The sequence below is a fragment of the Centrocercus urophasianus genome, unplaced genomic scaffold, assembly GCF_019232065.1.
Source record: "Centrocercus urophasianus isolate 14NV4802_14NV808 unplaced genomic scaffold, USGS_Curo_1.0 seq_11, whole genome shotgun sequence".
NCBI classification, from domain to species: domain Eukaryota; kingdom Metazoa; phylum Chordata; class Aves; order Galliformes; family Phasianidae; genus Centrocercus; species Centrocercus urophasianus.
The window spans coordinates 34,517,847-34,545,147 of NW_024884253.1; the positions used below are offsets into that span (position 1 = coordinate 34,517,847).

General features: G+C 38.1%; 1 protein-coding gene across 1 annotated transcript in view; it reads right to left on the bottom strand.

The window, feature by feature from the left end:
* CLVS1 (clavesin 1) overlaps positions 1-24,148 on the bottom strand; it is an 83,547-nt gene extending 59,399 nt beyond the window's left edge. Inside the window, exon 1 of the mRNA XM_042833266.1 lies at positions 23,760-24,148. Coding sequence (XP_042689200.1) covers positions 23,760-24,148 — 389 coding nt within the window. The remainder of the gene's footprint in view (positions 1-23,759) is intronic.
* Positions 24,149-27,301: the final 3,153 nt, after the last annotated feature.

The window sequence follows — 27,301 nt, forward strand, 5'->3', positions numbered from 1 at the left end:
CACCATGAATGACACAAAGTCAATGCAAAGACTTTTTTTTCAGCTGAGTTCAAGGAGACAAGAAAGCAGCATAGAAGTCCTCCAGGTGGGCAGTTTGCAGGCCTGCTGAAGGTTGCTGAATGCAGGGACTGGATAGAAATCAGACAGAGTGCCACTCGAGTCTGAAACCCTCTGCTGCTTAATCTTAAGTCTTTGAGACAGATCATTCAGCTGTGTGACTGATTTGCATCCAAATAATTTTCTATGCATGAGCACAGAACCACTTTCTATTAGTCCATCTCTTTTGTTCATTGCTTAATGTTCCTTTCCCTTCTCCAGCTCCTTCCCCACCCCCTTCCAGTTTAAACCCCTAAAAAAAAAAATTTTTAAAAAAAAAAAAAAAAAAAAAAAAAGTTAAATAAATTACTATTACACAAAAGGAAATGTATAAGGTACTTTAAAGATTCAGCATGAAGCCTGCTGAAGTGAGCCATTAATGAGTTACAAAAGATTTGCACATGCCCCCGAATTACAAAAGGGAGAAAGAAGGGTAAGGGCCTATCTGCTTTGACTGAATGGGAAGGTACCACAAAAGAGGCTCTTCGAATATCCTGTGGAAAATAGAAAGTTAGCCCAACAGAAGTTAATGGTATGGCACAATAATGTAAAACAAAACTGAGAATGGTTTAGCAGAGGGATTTGGTGGGGAGATCAGCCAAAGGCATAACATGAAAATAAATAAGAAGAAATTACTTAATTATAAGAGGTGTAAGCTGGCTGTGAGAGAATCAAAAGGCTCGGTGGAGTACCAGGGTGCAATGGGAACAATTAAAGGGGATAAAGACATTGCAGGGAAATTAAATGATCTATATGCATGTCTCTGCCACCAGCCATTTTGAAGAGATACCTGGAAAATAAAGGTGAGGGACTGTTGGTAAATAAGAAGTCAAATAAGAAACACGGGAAGAATCTCTGAGAAGATAACATCAGTAAAGGTTTTTGATATAATTTGCTCTAAACAGTTCAGAACAAGATGTGTTTCAAATATAGCGCTTAAATTAATTGGATTATTCAGGTGGTCGAAAGTATAAACATGCAGAAATACTGAGAGCTGAAACCATTAAGACTACCTGAATCCTAGTATCACAGAATGGCCTGGGTTGGAAGGGACCTCAGGGATCATCAAGTTCCAACCCCCTGCCATAGGCAATGTTGTCAACTGTTAGATCTAGTGCTAGATCAGATTGCCTAGGATCCCATCCAGCCTGGCCTTAAACATCTCTGGGGACAGAGCACCCACAACCTCTCTGAGCAACCTGTGCCAGCACCTCACCTTTCTCTCAGTAAAAAACTTCCCCTGATATCAAATCTAAATCTCCTTTCCTTTATTATAAAACTATTCCCCCTCATCCAATCACTATCCACCTGTGTAAAAAAGTTGATTTGCCTCATTTATATGCTCCCTTCAAACACTGGAAGGCTACAATGAGGTCCCTTCACAGCCTACTCTTCTCCATGCTGAGCAAGCCCAGTTCCTTCAGCCTATCTTCATAGAAGAGGTGCTCCAGCCCTTGGGTCATCTTCATTACTCTCCTCTGGACCCTTTCTAGGAGCTCTGTGTCTTTCTTGTGCTGGCAGCCCAAGACTTGGCCCAGATAAGGCCTCATGAGATCTGGATAGAGAGGAACAGTCACCTCCCTTGCTCTGCTGACCATTTCTCTTCTATGGATATCTTTGGCCTTCCAGACTACAAGTGCACAACAACTGGCTCATGTTAAGTTTTTCATCACCCAGAACGGCTAAGTCCTTCTCAGCCAGGCTACTCTCAATTTGTATACATATCTGGTATTAAGCAAAACAAACTGTCACTAAAAATCCTAACTGTCCCACAAGGCAGCAAACTAACAAAGTTTGGATCAATGTCATTTTTTTGGCAGTTGCAGAAAACTCAGTTTTATGTCTCAGAGTGAGTATGTTGTATGAGACTCTTTCCTGTAATATTTAATTTAGAATACTTAAAGGTGGCTTAGTTAAATGTAAATACAGATAAAGGGAATTTCATTGCTTGTTACAGACTGACTTGTGATATCAAATTAAAGAATATACCACCTTTTCAATTGAATAAAGAAGTGAACTTACAAAAACATAGCATAGCATAAGCAGATGAAAGACAAGGGAATAGAAAACTGATATAATGAGTCTATTTAAACAACTAAGAGGAGAAGACATAGTGTACCTCACAAAAAGTCCATAGCAGAGACAGAATAACATTTAATACGTTGCAGAAATGACATGGAAAAAGGCAGGTAAAAGACTATGACTTGCTTTGTTCCCTCTCCACAATAAATCACCTGTGGAGAGCAGAAATGCCTCCTTAGCTTTGTCATGGTTTTATGATTTTTGGTTATCGGTACTCCACATCATAACATCATGTAGTACACTGGGAGTTAAAATGTTAATTCTCCAGTTTTGGGTACCCAGCCCAGAAGAGAAGGAGAACTACATACAGCAGAAGACTTTACTGTGTTGTTATCATTTCTGCTCAGGGGGAACAGATATAATGCCTTGGTAGGTCATCTGACCGCTCTCTTTTCTTCCTCAAGCTCTCCTCCCTGCTGCTCAACTGGACTGCACATCTCACCTCGGTGTTATGGTAAGGCCTATCCACCTTTTGGATGCTCTCTCACATTATATTTGATTTAATAGCTTCAATTCTAATTATATTGTATAGTGTGTTCTTGCATTCTGATACCATATTTAGTAAATTAGTTTGCTTCTCCTCAAATCATTGCCATTGTTTTTAATTATTTTGGGGTCCCCTGTTTCTCTTTTCCAGAGGCGCAGATTCACGAAGTCCCTCTGCCCTGCTACTTGAGGAACTGTGCTGAACCAGCCTGTAAACAAGCTTCTAGCTGGGGGACAAGTTGTCGCTGTGCTGCCAGTAGTATTTCTACTGAGATTGAAAAGCATGAGAGGTAGTGGAAAGAAGGAGCAGAAAAATACGGTCAGATTACCTCGAATTATCTGAGCTAACCAAAACTGAAGTAGATATAAAGAAAGATTTAGAAAGGAAGATATGAACAACACTAAATATCATAGAATCATTTGAATTGGAAAGGACAGTTAAATATCATCTTGTCCAATTCCCCTGCAGTGAACAGGGGCACCTGCAGCTAGATCAGGTGCTCACAGCCTGTTCCAACCTGACCTTGAATCAGTGCTGGTGGAGAAGGAAAGAAAGAATTTCAATTGTTCCCACACACAGGCAAAATATGGTATGCATGGAAGAACCCTTGGAATCTAGTCAGTGTTGGCTTTTGAAGTCAGTGTATGCATTGGTTCATAACAAGACCTCGCACCCTTTTGATGAAAAAAAAGGCCTATGTATGAGCTGTACAGGACTCAGAACAGACACTGGCTGGAGAATAACTAGGAAGAATAACTGCAAAATGAAGAATCGTGAATAAACTCAGTGACTCACTTGACTAATCATGCACCAGAGAAGATGAACAGCTGAGCAAAGGAGCTCACAGCTGTCTCATGTGCTGAAAAGCACTTGTCTCATCTGTGTGAGATGTGAGTAGCGTATATGAGCACAGAAATTAGCAAGACTTGTCAAAGATTTACAAAGCAAATGGGCTACATTCACAGCAAATGTTCATAGCAAATATTTTTACCAGCCATGGGTAACTTTCTCGGTAGAACAATACAAAGCTATTTGAAAATATTAGCTGCGAAAAATATGAATAATTCCCTGGTTCCCAACAGGAGAAATTCTATATACAACATGAGAATTTTTTCTTATACTGTAGGACACAACCACTTTCTTTGTCATAACAAATAACAGATTTTTTATTTTTTTGGTAGATGTAGAACGTGTGGATGTGAAATTCCTACTGAGTGAAACTCCTGCTTTTTAGTGAACAGATAGAGCTGACAAATGAAATTCCCATATAACTTTATATCCAGGATAAGAGGCTGGATAGAGAAGTGTAATGATGTTTTTTTTTCCTGTGGAAACACTTAGTCCAGCAATGTACTGTGTGCAACGAATCAAATAGATTAAGATGAGGCCTGTACTATGTTTAACAGCATTAGAAATTCACTGCTTAGTGTATAACTGAATGGAGGCCAGTCACAGAAATCTGGCTGGCTTTGAATTCATCCTTGGAGCGAGCTGGACGCCTCTGCCATTGCCAATGATGGAGAAATGGACAAGCTTTCAGGAAAAAAAAACCTGCATTAGTTTATTCTTTTATCATCCAAAAATTGCCTGTTAGTGGCTTTCTTAAAGATTCAGAAATATTCACCATGTTACGTTTCTGCCTCAGGTTCTTCTATATACAAGTGTTTTGCCTACATCTACTTCAATTGAACTCCATAGCAACCAATAAATCCTGAAATGCATGCTTTGCATCCAAGCCTGTCTTCCAAATCTCCTCCTATGTACATACACTTATTCATATTGTGGGCTCGCTTGCAGATGAGTACTTTGTCCCTGATGTTAATGTGACTGCACAACGACCCTTTCTTATGTGCATCTCAGCTAAGAAACAGAGACCTCCATAGCCTCTGTACTTTGTGGCTGGGAGTGCAGTGGATGGAACTCTTCAGACCCCTGGCATGACCAGCTTCTACCAAAGGGACCTACATGAGGAAAATGAGAGGTGACATCCACTCTTCCCTTTGCTTATTAAGTAAAAAACTGGCACTATATTACAATCCTCTGCAAATTAATAGAAGTCCTGCATTACCACCTTTAAACATATCCACAAAAACAATATTACAGAGCAACTGCAGTAATGTGAATGGATAGTCTCAAATACGATTTCCCCTGGAGTGACCATGAGAAGAGTGCATTTGTGCTGATTTCAGGTTAGTGATATCTACTGCTGGGGATTTAGGAGATAACACATGGGAAAAAACTGATGGTTACAGCTTAAGATACTGTCTCAGATCATTCTGATTTCACAAGTGTTGGGAGGACACTGTTTCTTCAAAGCATAATTGTAGTAATGATGAAACAAGAATGCTGTCACATGAATAGCTTGTGGTTAGAAGCATTAGGATTGGTGACTTGAGCTGTTTAGTTTATTCTGTGTGATTGCATAGCCTTCTCTTATTGCCTCCAGCACTACAATCCATTCTTGAATTACACTATGTTATTTGCTCAATTTCTTGCATCGTTGTGTTCCACAAGTTAATTTTTCATTACAGAAAAGGGCTTTCTTTTGAACATTATGAAGCTACTGTCTGATTGCAGAAAGAAATTATACAGCTCCTTTGTTCTATTATTATAAGAGGGTACAAATGACATTACTGATTAAGTGTCTATTGAATCATTTTTTCTCTATATAATTCTACCTGTATTTCAACTACTTCTTTAGCATCCTTCCATTTTAAATAATCCTGAACTTTTTGTTCTGTCCTGATATGATTACCTCATTCATTCATAACTCTAATGAATTCCTTCTACTGCTCTTTTTTGGGGGTTGGTGCATTTTTTATATTCCCTTGTTTTGAGATAATACAATGTAAATTGAATTCAGCATCCAAGGTGAGTTTGGAATATCATACATAAAAGAATGTTATCTTTTCCTATTTATTCTCTGTCTCATTCTTAATTCAGACTAACATCTTATTAACTTTTCTGACCACCATTGCACAGTAAGTACACTTCTTAATTGTGCTGTCCATAATGACTTGATTTTTTTTCTTAAAAGGCTAACAGTAATTGAAAACCCAGAAGAAACTGCATATAGATAAGAGAGAATGAAGGATCTGCATACAAGATGTGACCACATATTAAATCCAATGCTCTTGCAGTGACTTAGACTTCATTGGGTTTTATCTTTCTTCATAATGAATTCTGCTTTTCTAGGTTATTCCCGTTGTTTTCCACATTTTTTGCTAATTTTTACAACATTTTTTTTTTCTTTTTTTTTCTCATTTCACCATTCTGTACTGGAAAAATTACTGTTGCAGGATATCTTTTTGCCACTTACAGATCCTGTTATCTACATGAAATTTCAGGGCCACTTTTACATGCAAGACAAGAATTCACTGGAATATCTGTTAGTATATATACATACATATATATAAATATATATACTTTTTTTTTTTATTCACAAAAATATTTTTATACTACAATTCTCCAAAAGAATTTTGATAAGCTAACTAAATGGCATGTTTACATACTTTACCTCAGACAATTCCAACAGAATTATTTAATTGGCCCTTTGGTTTGCAAGCAGTCACAGCAGACCTCAATGAGGACTAGATCAAACAGTAGAGTTAAAATCAAATAACGCTGATTGCAAATGCATACACATTCTGAAAGCGTTGAGTTCAGAATTACAAAGGTTATATTATTGCTTATGCATATTCAAACACTGAGTACCTGTGGAGTACGGGTACCCTGGCTACCCTGGGCAGCCTGGTGTAGTATTAAATGGGGAGGTTGGTGGCCCTGCATGTGGCAGGGGGGTTGGAGATTCATGATCCTTGAGGTCCCTTCCAACCCTGGCCATTCTGTGATTCTGTGAAAAGTATTCATTAAACCAGAGACCTCTGAATAATGTAGCAGAATGCCTGAAAGTTCATTCCAAACTTGCTTCCTTCTCTGTGTTGAAAAGCTTAGTTATTCAGCTGAGAAGCAGAATCCTTTTCTGTGCTTGAATTTGCAGGTAATTAAGTTTCAGCTGATCACTACAAGCTAATGAACACAAAAGTAAAGCACCAAGTCACCTCTCTCCTTCTAGTGCCTAACCTGAAGTCCCCACGAAGCCTAAGGTCTAAGGATGGTCCACATCCATTTCCTATCACTAAAGTTACAGGTAGTATAAATTTGGAGTGCCTGACAAATGAGAATCAAAACTTGCCTGAGAGAACTGCTCATATTTTGAAAAATATTCTGTTGGTGGGTCCCTTTTTGAAAATAGAATTGGCTCTACAGGACAAAACACACTGGAAGAAATTTGTGAACAAAACAATCAGGAACATTAAAGTTTCCAGACTTAACAATGCTTCTCCAGAAAAAAATGACATTTTATGTGTCATAATATAGAGGATGATGTAAAAGAATCATATTACTAAAAAACTTGGAGCCCTGTCTATAGAACAGCAAGAAAAGACTGATGAAGCCATGTGGGACATCATCATCAAATGAAAATAATCAAAACTGAGTCTCTTCAGAGATATTGGTTAAGAGAAATGTCAAGGAATGGGAAGAAGAAGTTGCAAAAAGTAGAAACACAAGCATGTCTTAGTAAACTCTTCCAATGGTTATTAAATCAGGAAAAAGTATACACCTATTTCATGCTGTACCTGAATCTAGGCAAAGAAAGTAGCAAAGTTTAAAAATATGTACAAAAGAGATGTCAATCACAAAAAGCTATAAATTATTTCAGTTGAAGCTCCTGAGGGCCAGTAAAAGACAGACGTGAAAATATTCTGAGATTTTCTTATAAGCAAATTGAAAAGATGTGTCAAGAGCTACATATCAAAGAGGTTTCCCACTGGAACAATAGACAACTTCGATACTGCTGACAAGATGAAGGAACTTGATATTATTGATGTAGAAAAGATCATTGGGGAACTCGAAACAGGTGCTATAAAGATTCATGATAGTCCAGAAAAAATGTTATTTGCAGATCTCCTCAAAGATAAAGGAAAAAATTGAAAAAAATCACAATCATGGCTCAAGTGAGGAGAGAAGGACTAGGAAAAAAATGAAATAGGTGCTTGGGATTGTGACACTGTCAGACACAAAAAAACTGATTTGCACAGTTATGCTGAAGATTATACAGAATCCCATGAAGACCAAGAAAAACAGGCAGTTTTCATCCTAGCCACTTTTGAATGGATCATACTTCATGGAAAATCACTGGAGAAAGTGAAGAAATTAGTAGCAATCTTCATTTCCCCCTACGAGCACAGAATATTTTTTTCCAGAAATCCACTGAAAATATAAACAAGACATAGCAGTAGAAGACTCCAGACTTCATCAAATCTTTAACAAGATATAAAATCTTGATGCAAGAATGATGAGTCAAATTTAAGGTTACAGTGGAATTAGAAAAAAAGTTGTGTCTTCTTACTAATATTCTCCAGATTTGTCACAGACTTCACTAGGCATTCAGACCTCTGTGACAAAAGCAGCTGACAGTAGCTGTTCTGGGTGAACTGAATTCTACTGACACAACTCTTCAGTTGGACAACCAAGAAAATAGATGACATAACCCAATGAATCTTATGACTAAAAAGTAGAAATCAAAGTGGAAAATATCAGTCTGGATCACAGCACGTTGTAGGAGAATTCTTAGGAGCTGGTGTTGAATTAAATTATACAGACAGTATGAAAGGCATGAGTGACAACTGCTACTGTAAGAACACCAGTGAGTGAGGCATGTCTTCTTTTGAAGAGGAAATGCTGAAATCAAGTATATTCAGCTCTTTAATGGTCTTTTACGAAGTGTTATTTGTATGAATGACAGCAATAGAGCAAAAGAGTTCAGCCTAAAGGAAGATAAAGATCTTTTCCAGTAGATTTTACTACCACTATATAAAGTAATAGTGATAAGTGTAACAAAAATTATTCTAATCCAGAATGGGGCACAACCACATCCTGCTTTACAAGTGAGGAAGTGAGCTGTCATTGGGTATATGGGATTTCTTTGACACCTCTTTAGGTCTTGAAGATGCAAAATATGGCTTTCCGAGAGAATTTCAAGAAAGGAAAATAAAAAAAAAAATTTAAAAATTGAGTTTAGAAGGCCTTTCTACCATGCAATGTCCACAAGCCTAGTGGACATTTTTCCAAATCAACAATGTGTGCAAACTAATGAGACTGACCCAGTTCATTTAGAAACACAACTATGTTCAGACTGGCTTTCTCAAAACAGATGAAGTAATTGCAGAACAAAAATGTGAAATTCCAGCTTGCAGAGAAAAATTAGAACAGTCACAGTTGCTTTTATCTTTTCTCAAAATCTTCTTCTACCACTGTAGAAGATCAGCAGACAAAAATGGGCTGTCGTCAATTTTTGAGTTCAAATATCATAATCACAAAAGGAAAAATAAAACACATTTAAAACTCACATCAGTTCTCTATAGTTTCTAAGTACTATACTTACTTAGTACTCAGAATGCTGTGCTTTGGTACATTATTACCCCTTTAAAAGAAAAAAAAAAAAAAAAAAAAAGACAATCTACCTGGAGCATTTACTCAATATTTTTACCTGCATATTTTACCAGGATTTGACTTATTCCATCATCTAGTACCAAAAGACATTGTCCTGGATGGAATGGAATGTGTCTTTGTGTTGCCTAATGATAGCTGCAGTGTACAGTAGTTGTTTAATTTGAGAACTCAAAGAAATTAGAAATGAGATGAAGCCTTGCATTGGTACTGAGAAAGGAAGGCTAGATTGAGTTTCTTATGTCTTATGATGTTTCTTATGCATGATGCCAGCATGTTTTTTCAGTACATGCCAGCACCTCCCTGTAGGGTACATATTAGTGTGGTTTTTGCCTTGGAAAAGTAATGTGATGTTATTTTGGCAGACTATGAGATTTTCTCTAGATTTGCCAGTGAAAAAAAATATATTGTTTACAAACTATTAAAAATCAGTTAAACTGAAACAGAATCACGTGCTAATTGCAACACTGGGGATTCTGAAAGAAAAGTTTCATTAATTTCTTGCTACAGAAGGCATCAGCAATCTCCTAAATTGTTCAACTTCTGTACAATAGAGCATACAATACATATGGATAAAGAAAATTTTTTGCAGCACTTCTTTATACTGTTCCACTATAAATAATTACACACTCAGCAAAATGTGTAACAAATACAAAAAATAATAGATAGATAACTTTTTTGTGGTTTTGAATTAAATTCACACTGATGTCCTGCCTCACTTCTCTTTGGAAGGAGGCCATCTCTGGAGCCAGATGGTGAAAGCAACTAGGATTTCTACTAAAAGCACGAAGAATAACAATCATGGACAACAGGAAAAGAATCATCACAGCAAAGTCTAGTAACATGGCCTGGAGAAAAATACAGAAGGAAAATTTTAGTACTAAAGGTATGTGTGGAAATCTTGAACAAAGAAGTCATCCCTTAGTCTGTGCTTCTTTTCTGAAAAATAGTTGCATACAGAACAAGCTTGTTTCCAAAGAAACGCATTATATTTTTTCATCTATTCCTTCCCATTAAGAACAGCATACAGACAAAACCTTATAAAAATAGAAAGTCACCATTAGTCTTCCTAGAGATCTAATGGGTTGTCATCTCGATGTTAAGAAAGTCAGGGAGTGGGTGTTGCCATTAACATACTCTGTTTCACTGGAAGAAATGCAACTTGAAGTCTATTTTTAAAATGTGCAAAGCCTACTTTTCAGGATATGGCACTGTACATATTTGCACCATAACTGATAATTGGAAAATGTAATATACTGGAGCTGCAATTTCATACTATAAAAAAATTGCAGGGTTTGTTAATAAATTACATCTACATCAGGTGACATTTTTTTCCTGTCATTATAGAACCATAGAGTCATAGAATCATAGAAATTCTTGGGTTGGAAAATACCTTAAAGATCACTGAGTCCAGCCACAACCTAACCAAACTACCCTAACTAACAACCGTCTGCTAAATCATGTCCCTGAGAACCACATCCAAATGGTTTTTAAACACATCCTGGGATGGTGACTCAGCCACCTCCCTGGGGATCCTATTCCAGTGCTTAACAACCCTTTCTGTAAAGAAGTGTTTCCTGATATCAAACCTAAACCTCCTTTGGTGCAACTTGAGGCCATTTCCCCTTGTCCTGTCACCTGTCACCAGTGAGAAGAGACCAACCCCGCTCTCACTGTAAGCACCTTTCAGATATTGGAAGAGAGCAGTAAGGTCTCCCCTCAGCCTCCTTTTCCCCAGACTGAACAGCCCCAGTTCCTTCAGTCTCTGCTCGTAGGCCATATTCTCCAAGCCCTTCACCACCTTGTTGTGTTTTTTGGACCTGCTCCAGCACCTCAATGTCCCTTCTGTACTGAGGTGCTCAAAACTGAACACAGTACTCAAGGTGAGGCCTCACCAGTGCCGAGTACAGGGGCAGGATGACTTCCCAGTCCTGCTCACCTCACCATTCCTGATACAAGCCGGGATGCCATTGGCCTTCTTTGCCACCTGGGCACACTGCTGGCTCATATTCATCCAACCGTCCATCAGTACGCCGAGGTCCCTTTCCATCAGGCAGCTTTCCAGCTGGGCCTGATTCCGCCATTGACTTTTAACTGGCTTATGATGGCTCCCAGGATTATCTGTTCCATAACCTTCCCTGGCACAGAGGTGAGGCTGATAGGTTTGTAGCTACCAGGATCATCTTTCCGCTTTTTTTTTTAAGATGGACATCATTTTTGCCAGTCTCCAATTCACCAGCACATTCCTTTTTATGCAAGACTGTTGAAGGATGATGGAGAGTGGCTTGCCAACCACATCCCAGTTTTTGAAGTGGGAAATTAGTCAGAAAAGAATCATTCTTATAGATCTAATCACAGTCTTAACAGCAGCAGAATTCATTTGTTTTAAGGCAGCTGGAGTACATATATCTCTTTAGCCAATCATTCGACTTTTCGAAAATGCAACTAAAAAAATCCTACTGCAATATCATAGACAAAGTACAAGTGATGAAGCCTCTGCAAAATGAACCCAGTGTGCTGTGGTTTGTTTTGCTTGGAAAAGAAAAAATGAACAATTTTAAACTAAACCAAAATAAAAAACCACATATGCACACAAAGTAGAGTGCTTTGAGTTGCTCTGTGTTTTTGGTTCTTTTTTCCCCTAATCTGTCAGAAATCAACATTCTTCCATTATTCAGCTCATTCAGCTTTGGCTGATATTTTGCAGTCATAGAATTACAGAATCATGGAATGGCCTGGGTTGAAAAGGACCACAATGATCACCTAGTTTCAATCCCCCTGCTATGTGCCGGGTCACCAACCACTAGACCAGGCCACCCAGAGCTACATCCAGCAATGTTAGTATTAGCTACATTGCTGAACAGTCAAGTAAATGCTCGGCTTTCTTTTCTGCAGAAGCAGTATATTAACCTATGAGGTATGCAAGCAAATATCTAATATAAAGAACATGAATAGTCTCAGTGCTGCATTTTATTTCCATAGTTGAATTCATTGAAATTGCTCACATATATGTTTGTATATTTGTTGCTGAATCAGGTATTATAAAAATTGTTTGTCTTTTCACTGTTTGGGAATGCATGAACCCTTTAATATACGTGTTTTGTGTGGAAAAATAAATAGGTCAACCATGCATTTTTCTAACTCATTTTCATGAAAGTTAAAGTCAGAAATTAGTATTTAAATTCACCTATTCTGACCTAGTCATGTGCACAAGTTTTACTGATGGCCCTACAGTAGGATTAAAGGCATGACTCAGGCCATTTTACATCCAGGAAAAAAAAAAGAAAAGAAAAAAAAAAAAGAAAAGAAGAAAAACCAAAAACTTTATGGCACAATACACTGCTGGAAGAACAAGGCAAGATGGGCCCTTTTGTAAGAAGGGCATTGATGAAAGCCTTCCTCCCCTCTGCCTGGCCACAGTCCTTCATTTCTGTTCTGTCCCAGTCCCCCATTCCCATGGAGGACATAACTATAAGTCACACCTGTTTTGTGGTAATAGAGCTGATTTAAGAGGCAATTCATCTGAAATTGCTCTTATTCACTCAGTTCACTTACTTCTGACTGCAGCAAGTCCTATTTTGTCTCAGCACTTCAAATAAGAGAGTGACCAAAGAAAGGATAGGACTAGTAAAAATGACCACCAGTGACTGCAGATTTGGTCCTGAAGCCTTGGCTGACTTCTAGTATGATTATTTCCATTTCTCCTGATGTTTTTTTTTTTGTTGTTGTTGTTGTTGTTTGGTTGTTTTTTCTCCTGTTATCCTGTCTTGCTCACAAGGAAGCAACTGCAGACATTTATACACAGCTTTGGCCAAGTTTAGGCAGTAGCCATAAGATTTATTTTCCACCATGTCATTGGGAGAAGGAGAGTTTCTTCAGTGAGAAAAAAGCAGCCAAATGGTTTGTCCTATTCTCCATGGTGTAAGAGCTGCATCTGACCTGAAGTCTGTCTGCAGTTTGGAGCTAGTTCCAGTTTCCTTCTGTATCTTTCTGGAATCATGATTAAGGAAGTAGTGTGACCCATTGGAAACGCTATTTCTTCCATGTCACCAATTAGGTGTTTGACCTTCCCTCCCTGGAATTCTCTCCATCAGGCCCAGAATGCATTCCTTGACTGGGATGCAGCCAGCTATAGGCTGTCTGATGGGATAGAGCTTTGACAGAGAGGGATTTGGAAGAGGCCTTAGAAGTGCTGCTTTAAATTCAGCCTCTTGCCCTTGGTCTCACCTGAGCTGTGTCACATACTATGCGTGGCATGGACTCTGATTGTCCATAGCCTCACCTGGAGGTTATCTTCCCACCTGATCTTGGCTTTGACCAATCCCTATAGCCCTGCCCATCCCTTCTAAGACATATCTGACCCCAGTTTCCTTCACCAGCTCCCCGAGCTGCGTCCAACCTTGTCCTGTCCCTAGGGAGATGCCTAATGCCCAGTTCCTGGTGGGGCAGTGGGACCGGATGAGCAGCCAGGCCCTGACCTGAGTCCCTGTGGTTCCCCGCTGTTTCCAGCCCTCAGGGAGATCCCTTCTTCATTTAAGGAAGGAAGTCAGTGCTGCTTTTCTCTTCTCTGTGTTGATTTTCTAAGGACCTGACAGCAAAAAAAAAAAAAGCACAGATTCACATGCAAGACTGATTTGGTTTCAAGTGAGCACAAATTGACCAGTAGTAATTCAATTTCTTTTTAAATACGTCATGCCATAAGCACTCACCCAGCTCAACAGCCATGGTGCATGATGACCAAACAAGAGCTTTGGTGCAGCTATATTAAAAGTCTGTGCATGTAACTGCTTGCATTTTATCACATTTGACAATTGTCTGTAGGTTACCTTCTATGTTAATTTAACCTTTGCTATTCAAATCTTGTCTCTCACTGGTTCTGGTACAGTTGACTGAGACAGCATATTAAACTCCTTAAAGTTCAAACCCACTCCATTAAGAAAGCATTTCTGGTGCGGTAGGTCTGAAAGTATTTCTGTTGTGTTCCGGAAGTATTCAAGAGGCATATTTAAGATCTCAGAGACTACATACTCATCTATGCTAGAAACATTCCTCAATGTAGTTCACAGTTAAGATGAAGGCAGCTCTGCAGTAGTTAAGTGAGTTTGGCTGTAGGAATGCAGTAGGTCCAGAAAAAAGCTCTGAAAATTCTCTTTGTGCTGCTCAGTGGCATCCAACAGAACAGGCTGTGGGGTTCTTATGTTGGCTGGAGCATCCTATCCATGAACATGTAGCCACCACAATGGCTGCACGAAATGTTTCATGCAACAGCCAAACTCAGTTCTTCAGAAATGCCCATGGAAAATCCCAGTACCTTCAAAAGTAAAACAGTCATATGAAAGTCCCAGTCTCCCTAACCTCATCTGCATATTCTTCCTGGCAGACTACTTGCTCACTGATAGATTCCTTAATTCTTAGAACTTCTTTTACTGCAGTCATGACAGGAAACCCCTATTGGATGACTATTTCTAGATTTAGGCACAGCAACCTTGATACAGAAGTAGAATACTCACATTACTTAGTGATTTCAAACAGTTTCTAATCCAGCAAGAGGACTCCAACATATACAGCTGGAGCTCTGCAGCCATTCTGTTTCCTATAGTGTACCAAGAATGGGAGGCACAGCTCCGTCATAAGAAATATTGACACTGGAACATTATTAAACAACAAAAACATCCATTTTCAAGTATAACAGAGGCATAAAACACCCAGCATGTACTCAGAATCACAGAAGGGAAAAATTGCTTTTACACAACATCTTTTATATATGATAGACCATTGTACTTTATATACTACAGCTTACTGATATAATCTTTATGTTCTTAAACTGCAAGATAGCTTAAAGCGTCTTCAGAGTTTATCCTCTTCAGAGGCTTTTTCCAAAAGCAAATTAATCCTAGAAAGAAGGGATAAAAAGTGATCTGACAGCATCTCGTACATGTCCTACAATGCGTCATCAGAAATAGTCCGGATTTGTCTGACTTCTTCAGTAAAAAATCCAGTAATAAAAAGTTCACAGGCTGCCTCAATTACTTATTCAAGTCCTGAAGCATTTTAATCACCGCACAATGTTTGCTAATCTTCAGAGATCTTGTTCTGGTTTTCTGAAGATTACTTAATTTGCTTTTGTTCTGCATTCCTAATGAGATGGTCAATAGCTTGCCACTACCACCTTTCACTAAGGTAAACGTGTATTTATAAAGGGAAGATTTCATCCCATTTCTTCTCACTGCCTTTAGCTGTTCCTCCATTGTCCTATTTTCCAGATTTCTTGTTCTATTATTCATTTCCTGGTTTAGCTCTTATTGCACATTGTGCCAGTACTTTGATTGCAGTTCTGTTGAGGGGAGTAATGTTGAATGGCTGCTGGTGTCCTGCAGACAGCTTTCCAGCTAATAAACTTCTTTCTCAGTGGCATTACCTTGCTGAACTGTTCCATTTGTAGTCCAAAATTTCCCTCAAAATCTTTTCCTGTGTAGTCAGTATTATCTCCATTAATTGACCATGGACACCTTTTTTAACAAACCAAGAGGTGAGAGATCTCAGTAGAGCCACAATTAAACTAGTAACAACAGGTATGTCTGATGTCTTAGAAGGCTTGCTGGCCTTTAACACAGTCTACATCTGACATGCTTTTTTTTATTATTTATTTATTTTTTTTTTTTATGTTAATCTTCCATGTTATGATGAACTTAAAAAAAATGAGTTTTATAAAACATTCTCTGAAAGGAAGTGAATGCACATAGAATCACCAAGGTTGGAAAAGATCTACAAGATCATCCAGTCCAACCATCAAACAATCACCAATAGTTCTCACTAAACCTTGACCCTCAACACAACGTCTAAATGTTCCTTGAACACTTCCAAGTTTGGTGACTTAACCACCTCCCCGGGCAGCCCTTTCCACTGCCTGACCACTCTTTAGGAAAAGTAGTATTTCTTAATGTCCAACCTGAATCTCCCCAAGTGCAACTGCAGGCCATTCCCTCTAGTCCACATGTACCTGTGCATGTATTTTAACAGAGAATAATAAGATGCTGGGCCAAAAAAAAAAAAAAAAAAGAAAAAAGAAAAAAAGAAAAAAAAGCAGCTGCACTGTATACAAGTTGCCCCTTTTCCCAGACTTGCAAAGTTCTCTTGTATTAAAACAGAATTTAAAGCTTTATCAGAGTGAAACTGAAATTAGATTGCAGTAGCCAACTAAAAGTGGCTTTATATATAAATGAATACTGAACAAGTGGAATGATTTTCTGCTGTCTCTCCCTAGGTGAGAGTTTATTCTTCCTCTTTTATTATTGCAGTTTTCAAATGAATTTTGTAGTGCATTTGAAAGCAGAATTTTTTAGCAGTCTTTTCTCTTTCCATATACTTCTATTTTTGTACTTGCACAACAGAGGGTAGGACCACCCCTGCGAAAACAAGGCAATACATTCTTGTTCAGAACCTCACAAAGCTTCAACAGCTTGGAGGATCACAGGTCCAAGATAATAGGGAAGGATGGAGATTCTCTAGGTAAGGTAAGCTTCAGGTGTGGAATTTCCTGGCGAATTATAGATAGAACTTATAGATAAGCAATGCAGTATGTTAATACACATCCCAGCACTCAGAGTATAGGCACCATATACACCCTATAGATTATGTGTGCATATTTAACATATAAGACTGGGATTTTTGACCAAGCTGACAGTGGTCCAGGCTAGGTGTCCAAGAACCTCCATAAATTAGAGAACATCTCCCATCATGTTCAGATAAAGCCTCTACAAAGAGAGAGCGGTATGCATAGAGAGGTGTAGGCCCTGAAGTGTGTGCTGTTCAGTCAGCCTGACTGCTCCTGCTCCATGCTCTTCTGCACTTTTGAATTATTCTGGCATCTGTTCACTTGTTTCTTCAAAAACATAGCAGCTCTTTCACTTGCCACCATTGAACTTCTGCCATGGACATCAAGGAATTATTTTTCATCTTGATATTTCATAAAATCAAGTTAATGTTAAAATTCAAAGAAAAAACATTTTAAATAAACAGTTTTACTTAGGATTACATGTAAATCAATAGTATAGAATTTTCTAATTTCATTCAAATCCTGAATTTCAGTTCTCTGAAGATGTTCATGGATTATTATGCATTTTACCCACATCCATTTTTCAAATAGATTGTTGTTGATCTCTGTAGCAATGTAACACTGCTTGATGCTGTGATTTAAACCACGTGAATGCAAGATAACTGGCACCCTATATGTTAATGTGTACACAGACCTGTTGTCCACTGCATGTTTGTAGTGAAAAAGTAATTGCATCTTTTGAGAAAAAGTTCTGAAAAAAGATACTTACATTTTACCTTTCTCTTAAAAATGAGTTTTTGTTGATGCAAGTTTGCTCAGCATGAACAGAAAATAGGCAGTTACAGAGAAAATAGTTCCAGCAGGAGACTAACTAGCTTCTTCTGCCCTCTGTCCCCCACAACACACGGAAACTTCAAGATGTTTCCAGAGCTTCAAGTATCATGGCCTGGGAGCAAGGTATAGCAGCGTTTTATTTTCTCTATAGTTGTTGCACTTATTAAAATCAGCAACTGTGTGAGTGAGTTCAAGCAGAACTGAAGACAAGACTTTCATTTTCCTCATGGAATGATTCCATTTTCTTTTCTTTAGCCATCATGCCTCCTGTCCTGGCAGATTAATTACACCACTCCATCCGCTTTATCAGCTTAACCATGTAAAAAGAAGCAAAATATCTTGCACTGAAGAGTTTTAGCAATTAGAGTTTTAAGCTGATTTATCGGAATGGCTTTAATCCATTTAACCTGAGAGAATGACATAGAGCTGAGTCAGGAGAGGGCCAGGTTGGATATCAAGGAAAGGTTCCTCACCAGAGAGTGGCTGGGCACTGCAATGAGCTCCAAAGGGCAGTGGTCATTGCTGCAAACTGCCAGAGTTCAAGGAGTGTTTGAATAATGCTCTCAGACAGAGGGCTTGAATTTTGGGTGGTTCTGTTTGGAGCCCTGATTTGGACTCAAGGATCATTGTGGGAATTTTCCAACTCAGGATAATCTGTGCTTATACTGTTCTATGATTCTGTGATTCAATATCCTGCATCTTTCATCTCAGTCTCCACCTTTCTTCAGTCTGTTAGATTTTTGGATGCCTGTGGCAGGCACTTATTTCATGAAATAATCGAGAGTGTCCCAACTAAGCATGGGCAGGGCACACATACCAATGCAGCTTCAGGATCTGACATCTTCCACATCCTCCAAGGCAGACAAAAACCTTAAACATGGCAAATATGGTGGTGGGGCATGATTTACCCTCATGTACTGCTCAGCATTCCCTACAGCCCCATACCCTCATGCACATCCTGACTGAATTCATGTTATCCACTGTAATTCCTCTAGAGTTGCACAGACTAGCATCAGCAATTCCCAAGCATCCCCAGGGCTGCATTGAAGCTGCTGAAAGTGTAAGATGCTTGCTTAGTACCTACCAGGTTGTGGTGAAAAAAGTGATTATTTTAATGTAAAATGCAATTGATACAGGGGCTCTGAGTTCATAGGAAAGAAGCTAAAATAAATCATTATCTAGAGAAAGCTGTATGGATGACATATATGGCTCACACAGCAACATGAATCATTTTCTAGAGACAAGGTATCCAGAATCCTCCCTGTCACAACGGTCTGAAGTTTCTCTTTTCTGCCACCCAGGCATAAACCCTCACACAAAATTTTATTCTTCTCAGATAGCCAGGGAAGAGAGAATTGTTTGTATGCACATTTTTGTTGTATGTGTGTTTGTGTGTATTATTTCTTGATCATCTGTCTTCTGTGGCTTATAAAGCTGGGAGATTAGGTTGGTTTTCTTTGTAGAAGGAAGTGGCACAGAGCAATCTTCCAGCTGGTGCTTCATTTCCTTTTGTTATCCCTTAGACCATCTACAATTGTCTGAGTCACTCGCTGGAACCAGTGCTCTTCAATCAGTCCTCATCCCCACACCATTCACAGTTCTCTCTTCTCAGTTTGTGTCAGATTGCCCTAACTCATTCCACTGGTTTTATTCCTTTCAGTCAGGCTTGTCTCATTCTTCAACATATGTCTTGTAACTTTCCCAGCTGTTGTTTTTCTTCCTTTTTAAGACATTTTCTCTCTCTTCTTTGATTTCCTTCTTAGCCCTATCCAGGATCGTCATTTTTGTATGTCATCCCTCTGTCTCTCACAAACTGCTTTCCCAAACTCAGCTTCTACAATAAACTGTACTAACTGAATTAAGTTTCTGACTTGGAGTAAATTAAAACATTTCATGGCAGAGCTTGTCGTGTTCTACTTTGTACAGCGTTTAATTTGTGCATTCATTGCTCCTTGAAATTAGTATTCTGCTTATAACTCCTTTCTCTATTACCCCAAATTCTGCTACCATTTCAGACAAGCTTAGTAATATAGTAATGTAACATGAATTATTTTTAATATATTGCATTTCCAGGCAATTTGTTGGTCACTGTGACATTTGAATGATGACCTCAGATTGCATTAGTGTAAGCATCTCACAATACAAAATCAGCATCCCCTAACCAAACACAAAAACATGCTATGTAAAACTTATTCTGGTGTTAGGGCTGATCATATTTCAGCAGCATTCTCTCATAATAAACAGCTATGAGGCTGAGTTATTGCCACAGTTTGTCTGTGACCATAAATCAGTCTCAAAAGATGTTTATTCCATCATATTCTAGTAAGTACCTGAGATTATCCTTGAAATATATTGGAATGATGAGCCTCAGAGACATTCATTCATTCAAACAGGATCTGCTGATGATAATGTCCTTGCAGCTACACCATTTATGAACATTCTCAACAAGGATGTCATCTTTTCTGTCATAATCCTCTAAAATATTTATAGCTGTTGGTTTACCACTATGTCAGAATATTTCCTTGCCCTTCAGCCTATCTCAATACACTTTTCTACAGAATGGTAGGTATCTTGCATTTGGGACTTCTTGGTTAATAAAAGAGAATTTATGGCTAGCAGCTGACTTGGAAATGTATGCTATAAACAAAGCAATTTTCCCTTCTGGCTTCCATACAGAATATTTGAAGCTATTTGACAGCATCTAAGACTTGACAGTCCAGCTATGAAAAAAAAGAATTCATTACCATTTTCTGTAAAAGACAGTGGGCACTCTTGCAGCCATTTGCCCCAAGGCACTACTTGCAAAGGGTCAATATGTAACTCATATCATGAATAGAGATAGCCATCACGCTGGCTCTTTATACAAAACTAAATTTTACTCTATCTGAAAAACCTTGAAGGAAATATCTTTACTTGGAATATCAACGAATGTCTGCTGCTGAATTGTTCACCTAAAGCCACCATTTCTCAGGTGTGTGAGCAAGGTATACCAAATGGCAGCAGCCAACCTAGGAACAGTTGTGGTTGCTAGAGAAGCGTTTCCTCAATCTAACAGATGAAAACATGTTTTTATCTGGCTTCTTTAAAAGGTTCAGTTTTACACAAGGTGCATCATGGAGGTGAGGACTTAGTTTTGGTGAGACTGAAGAAATGAGAAGCTGTGAGAAGGAACATTTGCAATCTGGAATGTGGCATATGCATTTATGAGAAATTCTTGTTCAAGTCCCATCAAATCTACATGCATGTACATATGTACTTGTTTTACAAACTGAATTTTCATATTGTAAGCTAGTCCATCAAACAAGTTTCTGATTTGACTTATATACCTATCTTTAATACTTCATGATTTCTGTTTACAAATAGCTTTCTCTATAAGACGTGATATATGTGAAGTGTAAATGAGTTCTGGGTGAGTTCACACCTTGCAGTTAGATTATTTTGCACCTCTGAACAAAGTAAATGATGGTTCTCCCCTGCAAGGATTCACTCATATACAGTAACACTTCTCAACATTTTTCCTCTCCCTCAAAGTGAAATTAATCTGATCCTTCATTTCTATCCATCTGATAATTTGCATTTATTCTACATCACTGAAGTCTTTCATTCTGTAACATATTTTAACATGAAAGAACAGATGCAGAAGTTACTACGTGGGTCTTAGAGAGAAAGTGAAGACATTGTCTTTGAGAAATCTTTCTTAAAAAAAAAAAAGGAGCAATACAAAACCAGTGCAGCACATGCTAAATGAAAGAAAGCCTGGCATAATGGTAGGTTGCAGGTAGTGGTCTATGGATAAGAATTATCAATCCTAGTGTTTTTTTCCTAGCCATCGAGGAGGTTATAGTCAAAACAATAACCACTAATTTTTTCAGCGATGTAGAAGCAAAAATGAAATTATTGCTAGTGAACGTTGTGGATGTCACAAAAAACATGCAACAATAATCAAGGAGGAGAACAAGTTTAGCTCTGCAGAAGAGTGTGAATCACATGCTAGACTGTGCCCCCATTGTAGATGAGAATGTATGACACATTTACCAGTCTTTTTTTTATTTTGGGAAACAGTGTCTTGGAGCAAATTTGAGCTGAACATGAGCTCATGATGTGACTAAGTAGATAAGAAAACTGGTGATTTTGTATCTAAAAGGAGAGAACTACCAAAGAGAAACGTGACATTGTATTACCACATGATGTATTCTCTACAAAAGTTTATAATCTCTTCATCTGCACATAAGCAACAGTGCTAAGATGATAGGATGTGTACAGAAGAATGATGCAGAATATAAGCAGCCTGGAAAATATTTCTAATTCTGAGAGAACATAAATTCTATCTGTTTAACCTTTGGCAGCACGAATATACTGCAAATTGTTAAACTAGTGTGGTACTTTACAGAACATTATCTTTGCTGTGTTGACTTCCCACAAATATTTTCTCACCCTGTGAACAATACAATGATCTCCCTCGAGGAAAAGGAGCTTAGCTGTTATACCATGGTCAAATTGAACACAAGACCATTACTGTAGAGGAGATAAGGTACTATCTTGTTGCCTGAGAGCAACTTCCCAAAAATGCAGCAGTATTCTCAGTGAATTCAAAAGTAGGTTAAAAGATGACATATTTAGGACATTAATTTGAAAACATGGTGGTCCCTTTAAATTAACACAGTACAAGCAGCTGGAAGTTGCTTGGAAGACAACAGCATTCTCAACTTTCCTAGGACAGGTTCTGACGCATGAGATTAATCATATGGATTCATTCTGTTGAGAAATCACAGATCTGAACCCAGCTCTATGTAATACCTAAATCCCTTAATGCAACCAGCAGAACCACAAAACTGTCCAATAAAACTGATGCTTTCTATTACTGCAAGATACCTACTTATTGATCTTTCTTTCTAGCCCAATTGCTAAAGGAAGGGTGCTATGGTTGGAATGAAGTGAAGTTCATGGTTCAGAAAGTCAGGAGATAAACTCTGGCCCCATTGTACTCAGTAACACTCTTATCTATCACCAGCTTTATATCTGGATTTCACCAAATATTTTTCTTCATGCAAGACTATATTTCTGTACATCTTTTTACTATATCTGTGCATGAAAAGAAAATTAGAACCACTTCTGAACACTTTTTTGCTCAAGGAGATGAAAGATTTTCTCAGAAAACAAGGAATGCAGACACGCATGTACTGATCTCTAGTAGTTTCTGTAGCATAAATGCAAAGCTTTAATCTATTAACTTCTAAGGATGAAAGACACAGTGGTGAACAGCTTAGGACTCTGCCAAGACAAACTCTTGCCTGGAAATCTTCAGAATTTTTGATGCTCAAATCTTGAATCAAATTTAGTTATTTGGTGTGATTTTTATGAAAAAATCAGCAGATGTAGCACTAGACGTAGAAATCATAACAGCTGATTAAACTTCTCCATTCTACCCTGATGGCATGGAAAATGGAATGAAATAACTTCTGACAAAGAGGACAATGCAAACATGATTATTTGGAGGATATTGCACTTTTCTTTGTATTTATATCACTTCAAATAGGTGGTGAAAAATGGCTAATCATGTCAACATTTAAGAACATCATTTTATAATAATGGCTGGTAGATATATTTGCTTGTATTCTGTAAATAAATGACCTGAACAGAAGATACGCTTTGCATGAATCTTTTATTTATCAGATTAACTAGCCAGATTAACTGTATAAACTAGCCAAAGTATGTAGATATGATGATGCAGTTTGGAGATATAACATAGGCCATGATTAAAACAAAAAAATCATCTGTGAATAAGTCTGGAGATAGGATAAATATGGTCAGAACAGCTATGAGTATGTTTTCTTTTCTGACAACCTGTTAAACTAATCTATGATATTACTGAATCAAATTTATAATAGGCATTAATGTATTTATAACAAGCCAACACTATCTGCTTAAAACATTTGTGGAAAAAAACAAACAGAACAACAACAAAAAAAACCCCACAAACTATTTATTTGATACCCTGATATACCCTTTTCTTAATGGTGTTAAATCTGAAGAATGAGAGGTGATCAGATTGGACAAAAGTTGTAGTGAATTGGACTGATGGTTACAAAATCTTTTACAAAAAATGACCTTTCTTTAAATATGATCACAAACATTCATATATGAGTTGAGTGTAAATGTATGCAAAAAGATAAGGACACTATCTACATTTACCTACTCTGATCCCAGTTGGCTGCAAAAAGCAGAAGAATCTTCCTGCCACAGTGGTCACGATTTTCCAGTACTCCTGGGAACCCATCAGTCAGAGCCCGTTTGATTCCTGGATCATCAGCCTTGAAATTTTTGAACATATCCAAATTTAATTGGCGGTACTGGAAGTACTGAGCCAGCAGTCTGAAGGCCTCCATTTGGTGAAACTTCCTGGCTCGGAGAAATCTCAAGATGAAGGCATCATCTGTACGTAAAAACCCGATGTCAGGCCTTGTGATGATCATGTCCCTGACTTGCTGGATATCCTGGTGCAAAATGTCTGGGTTTTCATTCAGTTCCAGGCGGGCTTTCTCTATAGTCTCTGGACTAAGTCCAGCTTGTAAATGGGTCATTGCTGCAAAAATCTCTTTTCCAAATCCTTGACTTCAGATAATTTAGTAGGAGAAGTGCTGATCCCATTCAATTAATGGTTTGCTGTGACCATGAGCCATTCAGAAGTTTTTTGTTATCAAGCTGATACGTAATAAATGAAAGTGAAGGGTTTTTCTTATTCCTGCACAAAGAATAATTGGCAGTTCATGTGCTGTATAATTCATCCAAAGGAATGTGTTGTTTATTCCATCACTTTCTAAAAGAAAAAGCAAATAGATTTTTAAGAAAGATTAAATGTGTGTATACAGCTTACATAAACACATTTTTGAAATTTATATAGCAATGAAATTGTTTTGTAGACTTCATATGTAAGAGGATAGCAACCAAATAATTTCAGAATGAGTACAGTTATTATGACAGTCACTGATATCTTCAATGTATATATTTAATCTTTCAGTAAGGCATTCTTATTAATTGACAATTATATGCCATATCATTTTAGCATTAAAATACTATTTGCAAAATCGTCATATAAAAGTGAGTTCCAGCTTTCCACAACTTCAAGCCTAGAATGACTACAGTAAAATTAATAGTAATTTCTTTCAACCATTGAGAGAAGCAACATTTCAGCTTGTAAATTTGCACATTTGCATACCTGCAAAATATGAAAACTTGCTTTGCTTGTTTTTGTCACCTGTACTGTCAGCCTGTAGCTTTCCTTGAACTAGCCCCTGAGTTACTCACAAAACTGCTGAAAAATGAAACAGAACTCCACCAGAATCAGGGGTGTTTTCTTCTTGGTAAAACCACACCAAAATATTTCCCACTGAGACTTAGAATATTTTCATGGGAAACTTCCCATGAATAAAGTGTTTGATGAATCTAATCTGACAGGGTTGGTGTTCTAGCTGCATTTGATGCCCAACTCTTGTCTTCAGAACCTTGTAGTTTTCTCAAAACACCTAGTTCTGAATTTCATTTTTATTCTTGTACTTTACCTTCAATTTGTTTTCACGAGTGTTATAAGAAGAGCTGCTTAAGCTGTTATGTATGAGCAAAACGATGCAGTGAGTCCCTTACATTTCAGTGACATAATTAGCAAGAGGCTGTCATCGAAGTCTGTGTAGCTACACTTGTGTGAAATAAGATCAAGGTCTGTTCCTCTGTGAAATGTGTGTGAAGGAAGATCAAGATCCATCCAATAGTTTAGGCATCACAAAAACAGACATGCAAACAGACAAACAAAAAATGCCGCTGCCTAACTGATTTATCTTTCTGGCTAATTTCTGAAGAAAAAAAAAAAAAAAAGATTTAAAAATTAAAAGGGAATTCTTCAGTGAAAGATATTCTTTATTATATCTGAAGAAAGCTATTTGGAAAATCATGAATTATTTATAATGCAAACACTATTCCATTCCACTGCTCCCCTGGGTTCAGCACTCTCATATCAAACCAAGGGGACAGCAGCAGCCAGGGCACTTCTTAGTCAGAGGTGCTCAAGGTTACGTTGCAGGTCCTTGAAGTTAATCAGCGCAGGGGAAACAAGTCCCCTGTTCTGTGATCTTGCCTGTCATTGAAACAAACTGCATTTTAGATACCATAGCTGCAGACCCAGAATCCTTAAATTTGAATACAGAGTGTTTCTGCATATTTGCTTACATGACATGTGTGGTGAAGGATAAGAAAAATCCCCCCAAACATTTTCTTTCTACAGCAACAGACAAGCAACTTATCAGTGTGTGATACAAAAGGGAGTCAGTTAAGCATTTCCTTCTTGTATTAGCTATGGAGCTGAAGACGCACAGAGCTACCTGCAGGATAGAGCGTCCAATGATTCATTATCAGCCTGGGAAAAAGTAGGAAAAGGCAGAAATAGGAGGAAAGAAGGGTGCCTGCCTTTTACAAGCCTTTGCAAAGTGTGAAAGACTCCAGAGTAACATGCCTGAAGTCCTGAGAGGCTAATCTATGGGTGCAGGTTACTTAACGGTTAAAGAAATATGGATTGCTGGATTGCATACACACACAAAAAAGGATGCTTTCCTTTTGCATATACGAGCAGAAATTAGGATAACTCTGCTGATACTAACAGAACTCTGCTGATGTAAAATTGATGTAGAGCATGAGAAGATCAGGCCAATTTTCTGTACTTTAGATCTCAGATTAATGGTGGCATTAGCATTTTACTGCATAAATCATGCTTTGAGTTAGAATCATCTCCACAGAACTAGTTAGGTGTACTTAAGTGAGACACTGTCACTGGGGTAGTGCAGTGCCCAAAGGCACCTGGCTGTGCTCGAGGGTGCTTGGCAGAGGAGAGGTGGGAGCAGGGAGATGATGTGGGGGCTGTGTCATCTCAGGCTCGGTCAATATGAATTTGAATGTGAATTTGGAACCACTGTGACTTGTGGCAGATAAAAGTGACCTCAGTGGTTTCACAGTTTTTGTGAGAGTATATGGGAGGAAAATCATGCCTTGCTGAGGTTCCTTTTCAGACTCTGACCTCCACCAAGACTCTTCTTTGGAAATGAGGAAAATTCGTGAAAGGTCAACTGCTGTCTGCTCCAGAAGGAAATGGAGATAGACAAGGAGGGAAAGTTCAGCCCTTCACATTTCCTCATAGGGTTTCTGGGCAGTTGGTGTTAAAATGATGTTCTCATCATCAAATTTTCTACTGTTTTTACTTCAATGGATCAGCACCTTCATCCCCAGGATGAACCCAAGGTGAAAGAGTTATGGTTCTTTCCTGTCAAACTCTGTTGCCAAAAAAAACAATTTACAAACCTTCCATACAACTGAACAAAGATTTTTAAACGTATTTCAGAGATTTCAGGTAGTGAGTTGAGCTACAGTATCTATAGATTATACTCACTAACAGCTGGAACATCCTTTGCACTAAAATGCTTTACTGGGATAATGTTATATATTTCAAAATAATCCAAAATGTATATGAACATCATTCTTTCTGAATGACAGCACAACTCAAGGGTTAGTAGTTCTGTCTAGCACCATTGACTTCGAGGTTCTTGATTTTTATCAGTGAGTGACTTGGTTCTCCCTCTGTTTACCCTGACAATAAATTTAATGTTCTGTAGTTACCAGTTTAATTGTTACTCTCAAATGGTACTGATTTATCCTGATTCCCAAAGGTATAGCAGAGGTGCCTTCTCCATTTT